Genomic DNA, 21,500 nt, shown 5'->3' on the forward strand with positions numbered 1-21,500 from the left:
TTTGGATTGTATGGGGATGGGAAGGAAAAATATCTTTCAATTGAACTTAGCCAATGTCTAATTGTGGATAAATACCCAAAGAGTCCCATTGTGTTCCAAATATTTGTATACAACAAGGTTCTCTTACAAATACAAGGATGCAGAGGGCAATGAATATGAGCTTTACCATCCATCGAGTGCTTTGGACGTCAGAGCGGCCTTCAACATCCTGGGAAACTTTGCCAGCAATCTTACGACTCATGTTCTCTGGTTGAAGTGATTTTTGGTGTGTGTTTGCAAGGCGACCTTCGAGAAAGACCTATAATCTTGGGACTATCAAAATTATGATGCATACTCATTTCAGCCTCCATTTTTACTATTGGTAGTATCATGCAAACAATTTTGTCCTTTTTTGTAGGTTTTTTGACATTGCAAACTTTTGCGAAAAAGGCACTTTGCAGTCTGCTATGGGTTGTTGCTATGTAACATAGGTTGCATTTGTGCCTTTTTTCCTTGATACAGACATCTTGTCCATCAAGTCCAATTACTAGCCATCACTGACAACAATGATGTTTTCCTCATGTTGTCTGTTGAGCACAACCTGGTCGAGGACAACTACCCACTTTGGGCATACATGATGCAACATGTCCTTGTTGTAAAAGGGAATTTGAAACATTGTACATAGTTACGATGTAAGACCAAGTTTTGTGGATACAAATTTTGTGGATGCTGGTGCAGGTTCGAGCAATTGTGTAGCTAGAGTTCCTCTAGTCTTGTTGTATTCTTGAAACTTCAATACCTAGATATTGCCTTCAACTTAGTGTTGGGGTATAAAGCCCAATGTGGTCGCCCAGGTAAGTGGGCGGGCCGCCAGGTATGTACACATATTCTTTTGTAAAAACCTAATAAGAACTCACTATGCTCTACACATTACAGTAGAGCGAGTTCACCATATCGTCGTGCTCTTCTTCTCGCACTCTCTCTCTCGCGTCGCACTTCCGCTCGTACTCCTTCAACTGGTATCAGATCTCAGATCGAGGCTCGGGGCAGCACTGCAGGAGGCTAGAGTCACCAACTCAGATTGGAGTGAAATTCGACAGGCGAAGACACGGCCCCAAATTCTGTGGGTAAGCCCGAAGGGCACGGTGTTCTCAGAATTTCATTCTGAGGTCATCTCGGCCACCGTTCGGCTTCGACAAAGGTCTACACAGGCCATTTTCGACTACGTGGTCTCGACGGGTGCAGATCCGACTCTGCAAATTTGGGGTTTTCGGCCAACGACTACAGGTGCTGAGGATATCGACACTCCCAGAGTGTTGATTTGTGGCTGTCTACACATTGAAGGACGGCTCACAGTTCTTGGAGGCGTGTCACATACGACACGGGCGCATCTACACACAGACTGTAGGCGACATCCACTAGTTCATCAGGTAGCTTGTGTTTGCTGCTTGATATTCCAGATTTCATCCTGACATTGCAGGTACTTCCACATGGGATGTATTGTCAGAGATGATGTATGTCTATTGAGGGTTTGCTGGCTGTGAGTCACGCAGCAAACAACCGCCGCAGCGGTTACAGCATACAGTGGGAAATTTGTGGATGTATGACTTTGTGGGAAGTCTATGTACTGTCAGATTTACTGCAGCCTTTGTTGAGGGTCGAGTGAGGTTTTATTGAGCTGGGGGATTCTCGAATGTTGAGATCCTTTTGGTGATACAGGTCTTGGAGCGATCCCTCGAGCACCCTTAGATAGGCAGCTAGGATGTATTGACTGTGAGTTAGACAGTTGGGATTGCATCTTTGCTTTACTGCCGTTGAGGCATTGTCACAGTCTATGCTTACAGGACAGTGACAGGACAGTCAGAGACAGTACAGGTGCAGGACAGGTTTACCCGCAGCTTACAGTGTCAGAGAGACAGTGTTTTTTGAGCTGTTTTTTGGTCTGTTTTTTGAGTACACCAGAGCCATTTTACAAAGGAGACTCTGCCAAAATTTATGCAGAATCTGAAGCTTTCTTGGTTCATTTGATAGGTTGATATTGGTTCAGAGGTCAGTTTACAGGGGAAACTCTGTCGAAGTTTTCCCAGGAAAGTAAACTACTGTGAAGCGTAGCTATGGCTGGATCACAGGACACTGCTCTTTACAATATCAAGAAGCTGGATGGAACCAATTTCCCATTGTGAAAGAAGCAGATTTGGCACGTGTTGGTACAAAAGAAGCAGATAAAACCTATAAAGCTCAAGGGGATAAAACCAGAAGATATGGACGAAGATGAATGGAGCGAAATGGATGAATTGGCACTTTCTACCATTGTGCTGACTTTGGCAGAAAGCGTTTACTTCAATGTAGCAGACGAGATGTCGGCTTATCAAGCATGGTTAAAGCTGAGTGATCTTTATGAGAAGCAGAGTGCAGCTTCACAGGTATACTGGCTTAAGAAGCTTGTTGACCTGAAGATGAAAGAAGGGACACCTATGTCCAATCATCTGAATGAATTCAACACAATCTATAGTCAGTTGTCAGCTCAAGGTGTCAAGTTTGATGAACCTGTTAGAGCTATGTTCCTGTTGATCACATTGCCGGAAAGTTGGGACACTTTTCGCACAGCTTTGAGTAATTCTGCACCTCCAGATGGTTTGAACATAGCAGGTGTAGAAGGAAGTCTGCTTACTAAAGAAACCAATAGAAAGACAATGGACAAAGGCAAAGGAACAGCCTTAGTTGTCAGGGGAAGGACCAAAGAAAAGTACAAAGGTGGAAAGAGGAATCAGTCTCATAGCAAGTCCCGCAGTGCTAAAGGCAAGAGTGACATAGAATGCTACCATTGTGGCAAGAAAGGTCACATGAAAAGAGACTGCAGAGAATGGAAAGCAGAAAAAGGCAAAGAGAAAGATGAAGACCATGGTGAGAAGAACAAGTCCTCAGTGAAGATCCAAGAAATAAATGTGACAAACACTGTTGTAGAGGATGACAGTCTAGTGTCAGGAGACATCTATTTCTTGAAGAATACAATGGACTCAGCTCTTCTTACAGCATCTGATGGAAATGCACTGAGTGACTGGATTATAGACTCAGGGGCATCACTTCATGTGTCTCCCAACAAGGAGTGGTTTACCTCTTATGTGACCACTAAAGATCATGTTCGGCTAGGCAATGGGCAGACATGTGAGATCTTAGGTGTTGGAGATGTTCAATTGAAGTTTCAGAATCGCTCTTCTTTCACGCTGAAGAATGTGAGACATGTTCCCGCAATTACAAAGAGCTTGATCAGCACAAGTTTACTTGATGATGCTGGCTACGTCACCACTTTTGGACAGAACATGTGGAAGATATCCAAGGGTTCTATGACAGTAGCACATGGAGTAAAGTCTGGAGGACTTTACATGATTTATGTATCAAATGTCTCTAAAAATGTAATCAATGTAACCGAGCAGCCGAACGTTTCTTTGTGGCATAGCCGGTTAGGACATATGTCCAAGAAGGGAATGGAAATCTTGTCTCGTTCTAGTTATTTGCCTGGCTTTTCATTTAATGATTTTGAATTCTGTGAACATTGTCTGTATGGTAAGCAAACACAACAACCACATAAGCATAGAAGCAGTAGAAGAGATACACAGTTGGCACTTGTTCATAGTGATTTGTGTGGACCTATGCCTAACCTATCTCTAGGGGGAGCTTCTTACTTTATGACATTTATAGATGATTACTCGAGGAAAGTATGGGTTTACTTTCTCAAGCACAAGGATGAAGCGTTTAGTGTTTTCAAAACGTTTGTGACACTTGTGGAGAATCAGAGTGGCAAGAAGCTTAAATGCTTACGCACTGACAATGGTGGAGAGTATGTTTCAAAGGCCTTTCAAGACTTTTGTGAGTCAAAAGGTATAAAACGTGAACTTACTGCTCCTTACAATCCTCCTCAAAATGGTGTTGCTGAGAGGATGAATAGGACCATACAAGAGAAGGTCAGAAGTATGTTGTCTAATGCACAACTGCCAAATGGGTTTTGGGCTGAAGCTGTATCAACAGCTGTTCATCTTGTAAATAGGTCTCCTAGCAAGGTTTTGTAGAAGGATTCAGTGCCAGAGATGGTATGGTCAGGCAAAATGCCCTCATACAAGCATCTTAGAGTCTTTGGCTGTGAGGCATATACTCACGTTCCAAAGGAATTTAGGAACAAACTTGAGCCAAAGAGTAGAAAGTGCATCTTTCTAGGCTATGGTAATTCTGGTGAGATGGGGTACAGACTTTGGGATCCCGAATCCAGAAAGGTTGTCCGCAGCAATGATGTTCACTTTAATGAATCCAAATATCATTCTAAACCACAGAGGGTTGAGGAGATTAGAAGAGTTGTCTTCCAAGAAGATGGACTTGCACGTGCAAGACAAAATGTCAGGGCTCAAGAGGAGCAAGGACAGGATAGAGTGGAACCACAGGTTGTGGCTGAGCCTGAGCCACCTATTGTGCGTAGATCTGGACGTGTCACGCGACCTCCTGATAGGTTTGTTCCATCTATGAACTATGTCATGTTGACTGATTGCAATGAGCCTTCATGTTACAAGGAAGCAGTGCAAATGAAGGACTCCGGGAATTGGCAATTGGCCATGCAGTCAGAGATGACAGCTCTATATAAAAACGAGACATGGAAGCTAGTTAAATTACCACAGTGCAAAAAGGCTCTACCTTGTAAATGGGTTTACAGGTATAAGATCACCGCCATGATAGTCAGCCAAAGTACAAAGCAAGGCTTGTTGCCAAGGGCTTTAAGCAAGAACAAGGAATTGACTTTGATGAAGTCTTCTCTCCGGTGGTCAAGATGACTACATTGAGATGCTTTCTTGCATTGGTTGCCATATTAGATTTGGTGTTGCACCAAATGGATGTCAAGAAAGCGTTCTTGCATGGTGATTTAGATGTGGAAATTTACATGCAGCAGCCAGAAGGGTTTGTTGAGAAAGGCAAGGAAGATTGGGTATGCCAGTTGTTAAAGAGTCTTTATGGCTTAAAACAATCACCGAGGGCATGGTACCATAAATTCCACAAGTTTATGCTTTCTCAAGGCTACAAACGTAGTGAGTTCGATCACTGTCTATATACAAAGAAGGCTAAGGATGGTAGTTGGCTGATCCTTATTTTGTATGTGGATGACATGTTGATTGCTGGCAAGCACTTGGAAGAAATTTCAGCTTTGAAGTCAAAGATGGCAAAATCGTTTGACATGAAAGACATGGGTGAGGCAAGTCATATACTTGGTATGCGCATTGAAAGAGACAGATCAAAGAAGTTGATTTGGTTATCTCAAACAGAGTATATTGACAAGGTTTTGCAACGTTTCAATATGGAGAAGGGAAAGGCATTGAGTGTTCCATTTCCACCATATGTGAAACTTAGCAAACAAGATTGTCCTGTGTCTGAGGAAGAACAGGCTGAAATGGATAAGATTCCATATGCGTCTGCAGTGGGTAGTTTGATGTATGCAATGATTGCTACTCGCCCAGACATTGCATTTGCAGTGGGAGTAGTAAGTCGATACATGTCAAACCCAAGCAAGAAACATTGGGAGGCAGTGAAAGGAATGTTGAGATACCTGAAAGCTACAAAGAGTATGCGTATATGCTATGGGAGTCAGGAGCTAAGTGTAAAGGGTTTTACAGACTCAGATTATGCAGGTGACTTAGACAACCGAAGGTCTACGTCAGGGTATGTCTTTACATTGGCTGGTGGAGCAGTATCATGGCGTTCTAGATTACAAGATTGTGTTACTCAGTCTACTACAGAGGCTGAATATGTTGCAGCATCAGAGGCATGCAAAGAATCAATTTGGCTTAATCGACTAGTAACAGATTTGGGAATCAAAGAAGAGATGCCTGTGTTATCTTGTGATAGTCAAAGTGCTATACAATTGGCTCGCAATCCAGTTTATCACTCAAAGACAAAGCATGTGGATGTGAAGTATCATTTCATCAGGGAAATGCTCGAGGATAAGCAACTTCAGCTTGTCAAAGTTCACACCACAGAAAATCCTGCTGATCTACTTACAAAAGGACTTCCCTCAGAGAGCTTTGCGCATGTTCGCAAGCAGTTAGGTGTAGGGTAGTACATCACTTCTCTACATCTCTTGTATATTAGCTTGTATAGTAGCTTCTCTCACACTTAAAGTACCACATTGGACTTTAAGTGGGAGGTTGTTGGGGTATAAAGCCCAATGTGGTCGCCCAGGTAAGTGGCCGGGCCGCCAGGTATGTACACATATTCTTTTGTAAAAACCTAATAAGAACTCACTATGCTCTACACATTACAGTAGAGCAAGTTCACCATATCGTCGTGCTCTTCTTCTCGCACTCTCTCTCTCGCGTCGCACTTCCGCTCGTACTCCTTCACTTAGATTTGGAGCATTGAAAGTTTCTTATCCCTTAATTATAATTCTCTAACTTTTATTGAGGTATTGAGTAAATCCACCTTTTTGGTGTTTTCTCTTTGTAAGATAAGTTCACTCTATATGAAAAAAAATATTCCATTTATTTATTATTTTCCTAGCGGCTTCTCTTGTTCTTATCCTATGTGCAATTTTTCTTTTCTACCTTAGATTATTTCTTTGAAGAGTACTTTCCCATTCCATTAGTTGCTCTCACCAGAACTCCTCTTAACATATAAGAAGTGCTAATGACTAGTTTGAATACTCAACTTCTATTGATAAGGGACCAAACATGAGATCTTCTAACTCTTTTCATGAAAGCTTACATAATTTTGTATGAAATCCATATTGGTCATTGAAGAACGTTTCGTTATGCGACACTATGTTGGTGATATTAATAACCAATGTTAAGGCATTTCATGTGCCTTCCAACTCAATTAAAGATGATGGAGGCAAGAGGGTGACAAAGGCTTTAAAGATGAATTTTATGGTTATCTTTGAGATTGGATCTCATAAGTACCGAGTGTCAATTTCAAAGTAATTTTGGAGTCACATTGCCAAGTATGACACCAAAGTTTAAGGACGAGATAGTGTAACCAATTTCATTATTTGGTAGCTTAAGATTTCTCAAATAAGCTAGAAAAGAATGTTTTGATGTGATCAAGCTATAATTATCACTAGATTGGTAACATGAAATTTTGATATCCTTGGACACTTTTGTGTCCTCTTAACTCAGCAACTTCCTATATTTATTGCTTGAGATGCAAGGAGGTTCTAAAATGCTTTATATCCACAAAAAGCTAGCTTGTGACCGAAAAAACTTGGAAATTTTTTTGGCTACTAATTCCACCTTCAAAGTTGGGTTTGAATAACATTTTTGCACCTAGTTCCAACCAAAAAACATGTTTTGTCTTTGGCCAATTATCATGAACTTAGCATTAGATCACCCTAAAACACACCTCTAAAGTGCTACATAGCCAACATAGGTAGTTCTAAAGGTGTTTTTATGCTTCTAAAAAATGAAAAGCCTATGTATTGAAAGCTATGGCCCATTTATGGAAAATTCTAAAGGTATTGTTATGCTTTTAAAAAATGGAAAGCCTATGTATTGGAAGTTATGGCCCATTTATGAAAAATTCTCTATGCTGATTTGCTAGTAAAATTCACATTTTGATGAATATTTTGGAAGTGTCTTTCTAATCAAAAGGCAATTTTGAATGTGCTTATGGAGTTCTCACTATGTAACTCTTCTTCCTTGAGTTTTGGGGCACCTAATGTCACCACTATAGACGAAGTGGTTTAGGACTCTCTCATCCTAATCCTACCCAACCTACAAAACCCGACCAAGGGGCGTAAACCTTAACTAAAGAAGAAGCACAAGAGGTTCCTACCAAGTTATTGAAGCTAACTGAGTGGCCTAAAGGGCAGAAGGGATTAGGATTGAAAAATCCTAAACCAACCAACTTAAAGATCAATGGCCGAGGAGCTTAAAACCCTAAAAAGATCTCCCATATCACAAATTGTGTGATGAGAGCTGGCATGGCATGCTATACGGAAAGATTCGTGATTTGTGAAATTGCATGTTGACGTGGCAACGTTGTACGAACAACCCACTCGGCATGAGCTTTTGGTAGGCCAAGGGCCTTTAGAATGTGTGTACTAAGCTCTCTCTTTGGCATTTTACCACGTGCAGAAGCAAAGCAGAGCGACAAAGTTGTACCCTATTCAAGCATTATAAAGATATTCGAAAAGGGACACCACAATTTGGGGCCTTGCAATCTCAGAGTGGAAATTCATCACTTTGAGTAAGTTCAGTCTGTTTTGAAGTGCCTAAAGTCTATTCAATATGTTCTTTTCTATATTGGCACGTGGTGTCATCTTGATACACCTAACTAATACTCTAAATAGCAAACAACACAAAAGGCAAAGTGATTTTTTATTATACTAGAATCAGATTCAGTTTTGGTAGTCTTCAAATGGCTAAATTTCACTCAACAAACATAGTATAGTTCAAACTTAGGTCCAAAATTTATATTAGCATACAATTTCAATTTGGTGTCAACTTAATAGATTTATATGCTATACGGAAGGCCACATTGTGGAAGCTAATTTTTTTATCCGTGCAATTTTTGTACTTCATAAGTGTGTTCCAAATTGTTTGAGAGAGACATGTTTTCATGCTGTAGGTGCTTAAACACAAAAGTAAAGAACCGTGTGTAACATGGAAGCATTTATAAAGGTGATGATAGGTGTATGAATAGAAACATTGATGATAGGTCAACAAAATGCAAAAGGTGCACTTTTTTTCTCTTGATTCTATGTTCAAAAGAAGACTTTTGGGCTTTTGCCAACCATAAACTTTGGTCAAGAACTCATTGATGTTTACAAGAAAAATGCGCTCGTTGTCTAAAGATTGTGATACCTTGTGTAAAATGGGGTTAACCTAGCAAATATGTTGTTTTTGGTCAAATTGAACACTCCTTTGGCCTTTAGAGCTCTTCATGACCATACAATCAAGAGTTGTGATTGTTTCTTGTTTTTCCGACAAAGTATGGAAGACTACCAACACATACATATGATAGGGGTATTTGATTTTTTTCCAAAACTCTGAAAGGACACGTTTATGTCTGTTAGGTTACTAAACTAGTGATAGCTTAATGAATAATTGTTCCTCTCTAGGCCAAAGAGTGAAAAAAAGCCTTAAGATGGGCATTAAAGCGACAGGTTGCTAAAAGTTTGAGTAGGGATATAAACATCAAAATCTTGCCAGGAAGTGTTTTGAAGTTGTAATCTGAACATGCATGCACCCAACAATGTCCCTCTTCAATACCTGCCAATCCCTCAAAGACATCTGCTTCCTAGATCCTCGTATGATGTGTGAAATACACACCATGTGAGGCCCATTCTAACCTCCCATTTCAATAAACCACAAACTTTGACGAAGACATGGTAATAAAACAACAAAATGTGTTGAGATTTGAAAAGAAAATGTGAAGCAAGAGAGAGGGATTGTTAATTCCTCATAATTAAAGAAAAATAGGTGCCTTTGTTTTAAAAGCATTTTTTTCTGTAAAAAACAAGGCTCTAGGTAGCTCATTACTGGCTCTTGTACTGTGGCCGAGAGACATACATTCCTCATGTATGTGACCTTCGGCTGACGTGAAGCATGGTAATGGCCGTTTCAATTTTTGCACCAAGAGATCTTGGACATTTACCACTTCAGCTATGGAGACAAATGGGGATTGATTGCTGCCTTAGAGTTTGACAAGATGGATGGTCAAAATCTATGGATACACATTGATAAGCAGCTGCTTCAGGATTGAACTTTGGCACTTGAATAAACTGCCCATGCAAATGGCATTTGAAAAACACACTTGATTAGGACTGATGCTCAAGGGATGCACCACAAAAGATGTTGAGTGTATCATGTGCATTCAAAAGGAGTTTTATTTTAATTCATAAAATTTAATTTATTTTAAATTAATTTACTTAAAGACGGGGGTTTTTAATTGAAAATTAGGAAAAACCAGTAAGTTAAACAAGGAAAAGCTGTCATTTTATTGCCTCGCAATATGTAAGTACAGGGTTTTTTCAATATTGTTTGAACCCAAGTAATATAGATGGTTTCTTATAAGTGCACGCCGCCCCCCCCCCCCCCCCCCCCCCCCCCCCCCCCTGAAACACACGCGCGTGCACACCTGTAAGTCAAATAACTGCCAAATATAAACATGCTGATAGTGGATAAGAACATCAAATAGCTTGACTAATAGCTTTGACAGTAGTACCTTCAAGAAAAGGTCCAATATGCGGTGCCTTAGCCCTTGCAGAGATTCAGTTGGCCGATTTCGGAACATTAGATCTGCTTCACGTTCTATAAGCTGAATTAGCTCTTTAGTCAGTTGACAATCAAATCCTTGGACTGTCCACTTGATGTACCCAAGTACACACATTCTTTCGTCGACTGTTCGAGAGCACTTGGCCAAAGCAGTATACAGCTGAAACAAAAGCAACTTCATTATCACCAGAGCTCTCTCTGTGCATCATCATCACATGGGGCTGATAAGATGTATCAATGTCCTCAATTATGAAACAAGTGACAAATGATGAAGCTTTATTACTCATTTTAAAGTCGTACAATCCAGTGGCAGCACTTACCGTGAGCAGACAGGGCCTACATTCAGTTTACCAAGGCATGTCTTGCAAGCTTTCTGCCCCATTGGCTATAAAAGAATACTCACTTTAATTCTGAATTGGAGCACAAATTAAATTTTAACATTTATCCATCTCTCTTGAGCTTGTTTCTATAGGTGCTTAGAGAAGAACCACTGCCCCTGGCCTTTCCAGTGTGAAATAAACGTTTTGTGGTTTCAGCCGTTTTGAAACGTTTTGTTTCAGGGCATACAAAAAGCGAAACAGGTCTCACAAAATATATGTTTCATATAAATATAAAATATGTATTTATTTATTTATACACATTAATATATTTATCTATTTAAATATACCAACACATCTATATCTATATAGACATACATACATATGAGGTTGCATGTGTCATAGGTTTCGTCGAAACATTTCGCAAGTTTCTAGGTTTCGAGGTTTCATCACACCCATGAAACGGGTTTTCATGTCACATTGGACCTTTCAAAATTGTGACCTAATACCAGCTCACCCCTACACACGGTGGATTCATAACTTCTTACTGCTACCAATTAGATTGGTCTTTGATCCCAGAGTGGCTTTGAAAGAAGAACTTAACTTTGGCCCACAAACCCCAATTTTCAGTAACTAGCGCTGTACTCATTTGTGATGGATAGATAACTTATGATGTAATATTAACATGTTCAAATCTCAGGGACTTCTATATATGTAGATTTTTTTCACCATCAGGGCGAGGAAGGTGATAGGGAGAAGAAAGCTGCTCGCTGCTGTTGTGCTATCCCCCCCTCCCCCCCTTTTTTTTTCTGCCTTTTCACCGTTCGTAGTTTCCTGTTGTTAGGCCACCATTCACTTCAGCAAGAAAACGCCCACTCCCGCCTTCCTCGCAGTAGAAGACACAGATGGAGGCTCGTGCTCCACCCCAAAGAGACTCACAGGAAGCCCTCTCACCCAACCCCGCTGAGCCCACCATTCGACTTGCTCTATCGCCAACAGAGCAAGCAAGCCTTGCAACAAAGGTGGAGCGCCTCCACACCACCTCTGTTATCTGCAAGATCATTGGCAGTCAACCCAACCGAGGCGAGGTACGCGACCTCCTCCAGGCCCGTCTCCTAGCAGAGGTGGGAAAGATCATTGACATGTAGCTTCTCGGGCAAGGATACTACCGGATTGTGTTTGAGACTCCCGAGATGGCTGCCAAAGTCATCTCGATGAGCCCGCTAGCCATCGGAGCAGTCAAGGTTCATTTTCGATAGGGGCGCCATGGGACCCAGCTTCTAATGTTCGTACCAAGGAAGCAAACCTGCCCATCTCGGACTGCTTCCCCGCCTGAGGAGAGAGTACATCCCGCTTCTTTCAAGGATCGGTTCCGAGATCGGGACAGCCTTGGAGACCCCGCGCACGACAGCTTCAGTTTCTGCCAATATTCCTATAGTACGAGACACTCATACTCTTCCGAAGGTGGTCCTTCTACCTAGGGTGAGTGGTGGTTGCACTTCGACAGAGGCCAGTGACCCACCAGCTGATGGCTGGCAACAGGTGCACGGCCACCGTCGACAAGGAAGAGCAGCCCTTGGTAGCCGACTTCCAATAGCCTAGGAGCAGTGGGTTCCCACAGGGAACCGTTTCGACCCTTTGTAGCAGGATTCCCCTGAGGAGTCTCCCTCCACCTCAACTTCACCGGCAGGTCAAGGCTCTAGAGTTCTCACACCACACAGGGGACCTGGGGGTGACAGATTTGATACAGACACTTTGGCCTCTGGCCAAGTTCAGTGTGACGCCACCGAATGCAGCAGGATGTAGGCACATTGTGGTTCACCTTTTTGTCGATACTCAAAGCCCTCTTTGCTATGTATTTGTACATGAGGATTCTTGGACAGAGGATGTAGCCCTACGGACTGCACGCTCTGCTTGGGCTTGGGTGGGACAGTCACTTTAGACGCGCCTATCTAGAGATCGGTCGAATACGGATTACTCCCCATCCAAGCCGGCCTCGAAGATAGCGAGGTTGGCTGTTGTTGCAGTATCGGTCTTTTCTCACTGGTCCCATGAGGATTGTCTCATGGAATGTGCAGAGTTTAGGTGGGCCCCAGTTTCAACGTTAGAGAGGTCGCTCGCGTCAAGAGCTTCAGAGACGCCTTGTGGGTGGTATGATTGATAATCTTATGCTTCAGGAGCACCATCTTTGTGAGAGCTGCATTCGACGATGTGGTTAGATTCTGTGTGGCCACTATGAGACCTTTTGGTCAACTTCTTTTGGACCTGGAGGCATCCAGAGAGGTGTATGTATGACTATAGCTGACTCATGGAAGCAGACCATTGTGGCAGAGATATTATTGTGCGAGGCAGGGCCCAATGGATTACTATGCAGGTTCATGGTTGCCTCATGGGCTTCCTGAAAGTTTATGCACACAATGTGGCAAGTGCACAAGCTAAGTTTTGGTCGCATATGGTAGTCTTTGCCGCATGCAGAGCAATGGTGTGTCGGGGGAGAATTCAAGATGTTGGAGGACCCCTCAGATAGGATTGGAGGTAGCCATGCTGCTGTGCACACGGCTGAGTTGGCATCTTGGAAGCGCTTATGTATGACCTTGAGGATTTCAGATGTTTTGCAGCATGCAGGCTCCACAGGTTGCGAAGTGTTGTTTTCAGAGGATCCGAGTTGTGGGCATCTGTGGGGGGACTCATTGCAGTTAAGGCTTGGTCGAAGTCAGTACCCCACATGTTTTTCGAGGTTCAGGGAGAGGTCGTCTTCATAGAGTCTCAATAGAAGCTCGACAGGTTGCAAAGTGCTGCTTTCAGAGGATCCGAGTTGTGGGCATCTGTGAGAGGACTTGTGTCATAGATCCTAACCCAGTAGATCTTGAGTCAGGACACTGGCGGCTTTGGGCTTGGGAGAGCCGCCCTTTGGTACGAGTGCAGTGGGACCCGCGAGTGTGGTTCTGGCGGGATCCTTACTCTTCATCTGATCACCCAGGGACTCCTTTTTTCCAGTACACAGCTCGCTTGGGGTGACACATACTGGCAGCACGGAGTGAGGCTCGCCCAACTGCAGCACTTCACTGGCAAGAGGAGGGTCTCACAGCCGAGTTCTTGTCAGGCTTCTGGGAGTGGTTGTGGGACAGTAGGCAACCAAGGAGAGTTACCGTTTTCAGTGGCCAGTTGCGCACAGGGCTGCAGCAATTGGGAGTTGGTTGGTACACATTGGCTTCTCGGTAGCATGTGCAGCTTGTGGCCATCCTTTGGAGAGTCAGCGTCACTGTTTGTGGGACTATCCCATGGCACAGCACGTTTGGCTTCAGGTTCTTCGGCTTTCCACAACCCAACAGTACACTTGGGGTGCTGCACCCTGGTCCACTCTCACGGGCGCTCCATTTTGAGTTGGCTTCCACCAACAGGATGATAGTGATTCAACGGGGTCGACCTACACTTCAGCTTTCCACAGAGCTGATCCCCCAGGAGTGTTGTGATAAAGAGTAGTGTTGGGAGCTCGTGTGCGGCCTGACACTCTAGTTCATCTGGCGGGCCCACTGCTTTCACATCTTCGAGGCTCACCCTGTCCCACCAGCACAGACTGTTCATGACATTTGGCTGGAGCTGATTCATACACTCGGGGGTCAGTTTGAGAGACTTCAAGGCAGCTCCGACCGCATGCGGGAGTGCCGAGAGGCTTTCTTGCGACTTTGGCGCCCAGGGCCTTTCTTCACCATGGTTCATGGCGAGCCTAGATGGCACTACTGGCCACTAGTGTGTCTCTTTCCCCCTCCCATCTTGTGATCTAGCCCTCATTGTACATACTTTTTTCTCACTGGGAGAGTCTCCTCATGTTTCTGATGTAGCCCTCTCTCGCAGAGGTGGTTTGTAGCCTTTGGGCAGTTATTATTAACTAATGGAAGCCTGAAGGATCTTTTTCTTGCAAAACCAAAGGTAATAGGGAGAACTTTATACATATCTGCATATTTACAACCAGACTTTCTATACACATCACGCCACACAGTGTGAACAACTCTGCCAGTGGAGAAGTTGGTAACACCCATCAAACACAGCTCGTGAGCCTCGAAACCTCAACCTTGGGGTTACATCACGACAACTGAGCTACGCTCTTCCGGTGACGTATATTCAATACCTCTTTTAGCATCATAGCTTTCAGATCAGAGATGATTGGAAATTTCCTCTTTGTATGTCTCCCAAGGAACTCTGTCTATTATGCATCCAGAATATAGAGGCCTGGACTTACAACAACCTTAACCATTTACAATGAATGTGAACACCAACCACATAATCAAGATCTTTTGCTCTAATAATTACAATTTATGAGCCAAATTAAGCGATAAACCCCTATTTCAAATGGAAGTTACTTCAAGCTGTTCAGTACATACTCTCATAAGGTCCGAAGCACGTAACGTATCCAGGGTTTGTACATGTACTAGTCTTCCATCAGACAATTCCCACTTCTTAGGAGCACTCATTCTGCACATCATAGCTCTAATCCGCTCCTCTTTGTTTTCACGGCCAGCTGCCATTTTCATTTTTTCTACTGCTTGAAGGAATTTTACCTCCTTCACACAGGTAGTGCACACACAAATGAGTGAGCAAGAACTGCAGCTTTAGATGTTACCTCGTCTAACTTTTGCACTACTCTTTTACATGGTGTCACAAATCCTTAAAACCAAGCAAACCTTGTGCAAAAGTTCTTGTAAAGCCAACTTTCTCTCCAATTCTGATAATCTCTTACCCTCGATTGATCGGAGCTCCTAGTCAAGAGAAACAAAAGGTAAGTTATTCATAATATTTTTCTACCTGAGATAGAATATGTCGGAAATGTTGATCAGAATGGGCAACTGTTGCAGGTGAGATGAAACCTCTAGGTGCCAAGCTGCAACTTCTTGGTATAACACATCAAAGTCTTGTTTCTTTCTAGGTTGTTTATGTTTGTGTATTTCCACCTTCAATTGCAACTCCTCCTCTACCTTTTGCTTCTTCTCCAGCTCAGCAATTAGCTACAGCAGTTGAAGTTATAATTGTCAACAAGGTGAACTTTCACGTTAGCATTCTGAAACATTAAAATGACAAGGAAATCAAGTTATGAAAGGCTGTAAAATAAAGGGACCTTTTGAAAAAAAAGAAATTTGAAAACAATGCTTCACATGAAAAGGTAGGTCCAATCAATGTAGGAAATAATAAAATATCAAATGCATGCCTAACTCTCTTCTTCTCTAAGGCTTGTTTTAGAAAGCCAAAAAAGACACAGCAATTCCTGTGGACCACATACTTGAAAAGCAGGTGCTTGGTAGCAACATTTTCCCGCTAATCATTTTACCATTGGCAGGCACAGGTGTGTAAGAACTGGCTTATATATATACATCGCTGGATAAATTGGTTCTACATTCACTTCTTGTAACAAAACGACCCACTACACAGTACAAAGAGGTGATCTAAATCAAATACTAAGAGTCGCACTCAAACTCTACATCTTGATATTAAGCAGGCAAACATATGACTTTTCTACTGGCAATAGGTAATGTAGGATGTCAACTATGATGATAGAGACAAAGGTAGCAATAGAAAACTAGCAAAGCGTCAAGAACATAATTCATAAAAGTAAATCATGTTTCAAGACTTACTCTTTATCAGGTTGTATTAATTCAGCAGAAGCTCGGATGTTTAGCAAAAAGACATGCAATTTGTGAAAAGGAACTTACGAAGAAGGCACTCATAACCCGAAAAAGATATCTTAAATTCATTACCTTAGAAAATTTCAATGCGTGCTTCAAAATGCCAAAAGGGCAATATGCCCATGTTGACCATGAAAAAGACAAAAGGAGATAAATGCTTATGCGGAAACAGATAAGTGTAGCACATAAGAGCTACCGCACTTCGAACTAACTCTCCAAGTTCAGTTATAACCAAGCAATGTCAACCAAAATAAGAAAGTGTATCTGACAACCTACCTCCAACCTCTCCTTTGCAAACTTCTGCAGCTTCTTGGCCTTGCACCTTGCATGCCTTCTGCGAGCATATTGTTGGATAGTAGTTGCTGCTTTGTTTCTCTTTTCTTCCCATGACTTCGAATCTTCGTAAGGCCCAACAACAAGGGGATAATCTCTAGTTGCATCAAGAACAAGACCTGGACGATCCATTTGTGTCCATGTTTCTCGAGTAGTATTCCATCGTTGGTTTCTCGTTTCACAAAGCTGAGTCTCTCGTGTAAAACATTGAGCTAGCTCATTGACCGTGTTTCGCTTGTGTTCAGTTTGCTGTGACGCATTTACAAAACATGTTCCTGCAATTGACATCTTTAGTCAACATGTGCTTCTAAAATGCATAAAACAACAGTTTGAAGTGCCTCTGGAATACTATCAACAGTTTGAAAATCTAGAAACAGCATTCATAAGACTTAATATATTGTCCAAAATGAAGCCTAAACATCAAATACACATGATGAACCTGTCGTGAATCGGAAAGAATCCACGTATCTCGAGTCACTTGACAAGTCCTAAGGGCCACAGTTGACTAGCCTAGAAGGTAACTTCAGAAATTTCATTGGGCCTAAAATATATTCAGTAACTAGGCATGTGAGCCTGCATTCCCCTCTTACCCATAAATCTTGAGGATTACATACCTAGATGAATCCAGGATAAGCCCAAATTCACCCTTAAAGTAAAGTGCAAGGTATAGACCCATGGTAGTCACCCACAACACAATATAACCATCAGCTCCATCATGCAGTAGTATTGACTAAATACGACGACATCCCCAATAACGCCCAATAGTGGGTGTAGAACTAGGTACTAACATATGCTTCCAAACACCACACACAACACACGCACTATGAGTAGACCGACACCAGATTGGCCCCTAACTTAAGCGCCCCTTTCGGTATTTCTTTATTGTTCAAAAGAGGGAATAAAAGCTGTGGTTCCTTACAAGCTGCCCCGCACAAACTCGGCTGAATTTCCACTGTTCCAGCCCGATTTCGGCAGCATAACTGTACTAGAACCCTTCACAGTCAGTATTCCCATGCATTGACTGACTTTCCCGACGCATACGGGCACTTTGCAAAACCTGGCGAGAATCTGCAGCACGCTGAATTCTCTGTTTTCAGCCCTGAAAATGCGCCAGATCACCTGTACATCGGTCCCCTTGCGTCCTTGAACCTCCTGGGGGTATTAGGGTCCGTTTAGGGCCAAAACCCTAAACCTGCAAAAATACACAGCAGGCAGTAATTTACTGTTTCGGGCTCCGTTTCGCGTGCCGGTCGCATCCGTAGCAAGTCCTCGAGCTCCCGCACCTGTAGGACTACTTGCCCTTTGAATCGGACGAGATTTTTGGCGTGAAACCTCTTCGAATTCACCTGTACCTGCGGGGGGATTAGCCGCTAGCTAATCCAGTACCTGTGCAAGAGGCTCTTGCCTCGGCAATCGCGCATGAACCCACACAACTGTACATTGGTCAAATGAAGAGCCCACTAGAGGGGCATAACATACTGCCAAAGGGGAGAGAGAGGGCAGTGCGTAGCGTGCAGGGCATCACTCCTGGCACCGCACTGTGCATAAGAGGGAAAGCAAGCACTCCATAGCTCTTAACCTGTGACAAATTCTGAAAATCAGCCTCCTCTCTCATTTTAGGCGCCCCCTCTCTGGCCAGGAGTAGCAGAATGCTCACAGAGTACCACATGGCACATTTTTCGACTTTGGGCATTCCCGGATAAAAATATCTCAACTGGTGCATCAGTTGACTTTGCAGCAGAGCAAGAAAATGTTCCCCTTGTCATTCCGGAGGTAATGACGCCAACACATTTTCAGGTCCCAAAATAGCAGTTCCCTAAATTTTAGGAGATGCTGCCATTGTATCTTTCTAGGTCATCCGGCCCTCTTTGTACACTGCGGCCACATCCAGAACTGAAATGTAGCCTCTGTAGCAAAGGATTCCACTTTGGCTAGTCAATGACCCCACTTGGCTAACCATAGTCCTTGTCCAACCTTAGTGCTCTCTTGTCCTCAGGCCTGGACTCCCTCTGGACAGTTCCACACTAGCTATGCAATGCAGGGCAGTTAGATTTCCTGAGGGGTGTTTCCAAAAAGTGAAAGTAAATAGATAATAAGAAAGAAATCAACAAAAAGGATAGATAGTAGTCACACGCTGGTGACAACGTCCCCAGACCGTAGCCTGCGTCGTTTGGAGGTGCTTAGAGTAACCATTGCTCAGACTTCTTAATACTCCTCCCGTATAACCATCCAGGTCTGGGCCGGGAGTAACAACAACAATATTTTTTTCAAGCATTCAATACTTCCCCCGCTAATAACCACAAGGGTCCGAGCCATGAGTATGTGCAAGCATTCTCAGACATCATTTCTCACTACTCCACTCAGGAGTAAATCACCAAGCATTGAAACCAGTATTCAAACTAGAGTCAAACAGTTCAAATTGGCAGCAAGACAGGTTCAAAACAGATACCATCCATTTGAAACAAATTCCAAACAGGATCACTAGACAACTTCTCAAACAAAATTCAAAAAACTGCTAATTTAAACTGAAAAAGCATTCTCGACATCAGTCGAGCTCGAAAGTCAACTTGCTTTCCATTCTGGAACCTGCATCAAAATTAGGGTGAGATTCCTTTCATAAGGTCGTAGCAGACCATAGCATGGTCCATCAGCTCTTGGATAGACAACCTTCCTCTGGCGGTGATGGTAGTCCCACCGGACCTCCAAGGTTATCAGCTCGAGAAGAGACACCTACTGAGAGATGTCGAGAAATTTCAAGTTATAATCTGCTAGGGTTTCCATGGCAAGCATTCCAGGATACCCCACTCTGCCAGAAGTTGCACTCCGAAGGAAGATGTCAGAAACCATATAACTTTGGGGGAAAATTTTCTTGAAAGTTTGCCATGTCCTTGGAGTGTGCGGCTTGGTAGCTACAGACTTCCACTACTGCATCTGAGAAAAATAGCAACTCAAAACAAATCTTGGATCCTTCTCTTGCAAGTGATCTTTTTAGCTTATGCCTTGGAAGATAGAGCGATGAAGATGGGAGCGCGCCCGATGCGGCGCGATGAAGTAAGGGTGGAAGTGGCTAATAAGTCTGGGGATAGAGCACGAGCACGAAGATTCTTCAAATAAAATTCTAGTAGCCTTTGGAAGCGCTGGTTTGCTCTGTCTGCTCTTTTGTAGGACGGGTATGCTTTCAAAAAAGCACATGCCTGATGCTTTGATACCAGTGTCACAAGACGGGCACCACGTGCCAATAGAAAAGAACAGACTTTTAGCACTTCAATAACAACTGAATTGAAAGAGAGAGCACATGGCCTTTATGTCACTTGGGCCCCATCAGTCGGGGTCCCATAAGTTAACGGGAACTCTTCTTTAAACATAGGCCACTTGGAAAGACTTTGCAAGTTGGTAAAGCTTCTTCTACTGCTTCTACTTCTTCACTGAGGGTTTAGGCCCCTCGGTCGGGATCTGCAGGTTGGCTCCGTTCTTCAATGGCTTGACACGTCAGCAGTTTGTGACAAATAGTACAACGCTGACACTATTCTCCAAGGTTATTAGTATGAAGAAAGACACTAGAAGATAGATATCTGGGAACTTCTGGTTGTAGTCTTCCATAGTTTCCTTGGCCATAATTTTCAAGTTGCCCCATTCTGCCAAAAGCTGCATTTCAAATAAGGATGTCATGTAACTCTGAGCAAAAATATACTTGAAAGCTTGCCATGTCCTCGTAGCGTGAGGCTTGGTAGCTATAGAACTCCACCCACTGCATAGCATTGTCTTTGAGAAAAAGCGGTGGCTCAAGAGATCTTTGATTCTTCAGCGTAGTTACCCAGGGCATAAGTATTGTCGATTTGTTGCAAGAATTGTGAAGCTTTATTGCTATCTTTCACTCCCAAAAAGGTAAAAAATTTATTGATAGATCCACCATCCTTAAAGACCTTGGGCTGATGTGGTGCAAGTCCAAGATGTGGATAATACAGGTAGGCATACAGGCTCCAACCATTATACCCAGGTGGAAGTGGGGGAGGTGGTGGCAAAGGCGGTTGCAAAACTCCCGCGATCGGATTAGAAGACCATGTGGGTTGTCAAGAGGAAGCCCTTGTGCTTTTTGGTGCTAAAGGGGAAAAGACCTGAGGCAACAAATACGGTAACTATGTCATAAAATATAATATGTAACTTTACCAAATGATTTTCTCATATTAAACTGATCATTTAATATGGGAAGATGAAAGGGGAACAAGAGTTAGGATATATATATGTGCTTCTAAAGCTATCTCAATAGGGGGAAATGGTTGCATCTCAATAGGGTCCAAAAGGAGACGGTCTACCAAAGAGCAATCTGCAATAAGTGCTTCTAGATTTACCTCAGCAAGGGACCAAGAGGAGAGATAGTTACATCTCAATAGGGTCCAAAAGGAGGTAGTCTATCAAAGAGCAATGTGCATCTAATGGAGCTTAAAATTCCTTAGGGTTAGCTTCATTAAAGACCTCCAAAAGTTAGTGTTAAAAAGTCCTTTGACCTTAGACAAGCAAGGTCTGACCTTGAGGTGGGAATCCTACCCAAGCATGAGGTGCTTGTCGGCTTGCTAACTAAAGTGCTTAGAGTGTTTGTGGGAACCTTGCCCAAGCTTGAGGTGATTCTCATGCTTAAATGACTAAGGTTCTTGAAGTGTTCAATTCAGAGATAAACTCTCAAGAGACATAAACGGTTTCCATGCTTAATTGACTAAGTGCTTGAAGTGTTCAATTCAAACCAAATGACTGAAGAAGCATAAAAGACACATGTCAAAATCCTCCACATGTGGCTCTCATGATGTGTTTGAATCCTATTGGATAGGCTTTAAAGGGGGCCAATGAGAATTTAGATGCATAAAAATAAATAATTAAGTTCTTTCTCTCAAAGAGAAAAAAAAGGACACATGTTCAAATGATATAGTTAAATAATATGAGAGAGAGAGAGA

At 42.8% G+C, this 21,500-nt stretch overlaps 1 protein-coding gene across 2 annotated transcripts in view; it reads right to left on the minus strand.

The window, feature by feature from the left end:
• Positions 1-9,400: 9,400 nt before the first annotated feature.
• The window catches only part of LOC147455899 (uncharacterized), a 53,047-nt gene continuing 40,947 nt past the window's right edge, over positions 9,401-21,500 (minus strand). Inside the window, exons 2-7 of one of the 2 annotated variants that reach the window (XM_086514527.1) lie at positions 16,498-16,829; positions 15,409-15,546; positions 15,226-15,300; positions 14,926-15,105; positions 10,177-10,386; positions 9,401-9,733 (exon numbers count right to left, since the gene is read on the minus strand). In XM_086514527.1, coding sequence (XP_086370653.1) covers positions 9,611-9,733; positions 10,177-10,386; positions 14,926-15,105; positions 15,226-15,300; positions 15,409-15,546; positions 16,498-16,829 — 1,058 coding nt within the window. In that variant the 3' untranslated portion in view covers positions 9,401-9,610. The remainder of the gene's footprint in view (positions 9,734-10,176; positions 10,387-14,925; positions 15,106-15,225; positions 15,301-15,408; positions 15,547-16,497; positions 16,830-21,500) is intronic. The other variant, XM_086514529.1, reaches the window with a different exon arrangement.

This window comes from Adiantum capillus-veneris, chromosome 6, assembly GCF_014529385.1.
Source record: "Adiantum capillus-veneris isolate H3 chromosome 6, ASM1452938v2, whole genome shotgun sequence".
NCBI lineage: Eukaryota > Viridiplantae > Streptophyta > Polypodiopsida > Polypodiales > Pteridaceae > Adiantum > Adiantum capillus-veneris.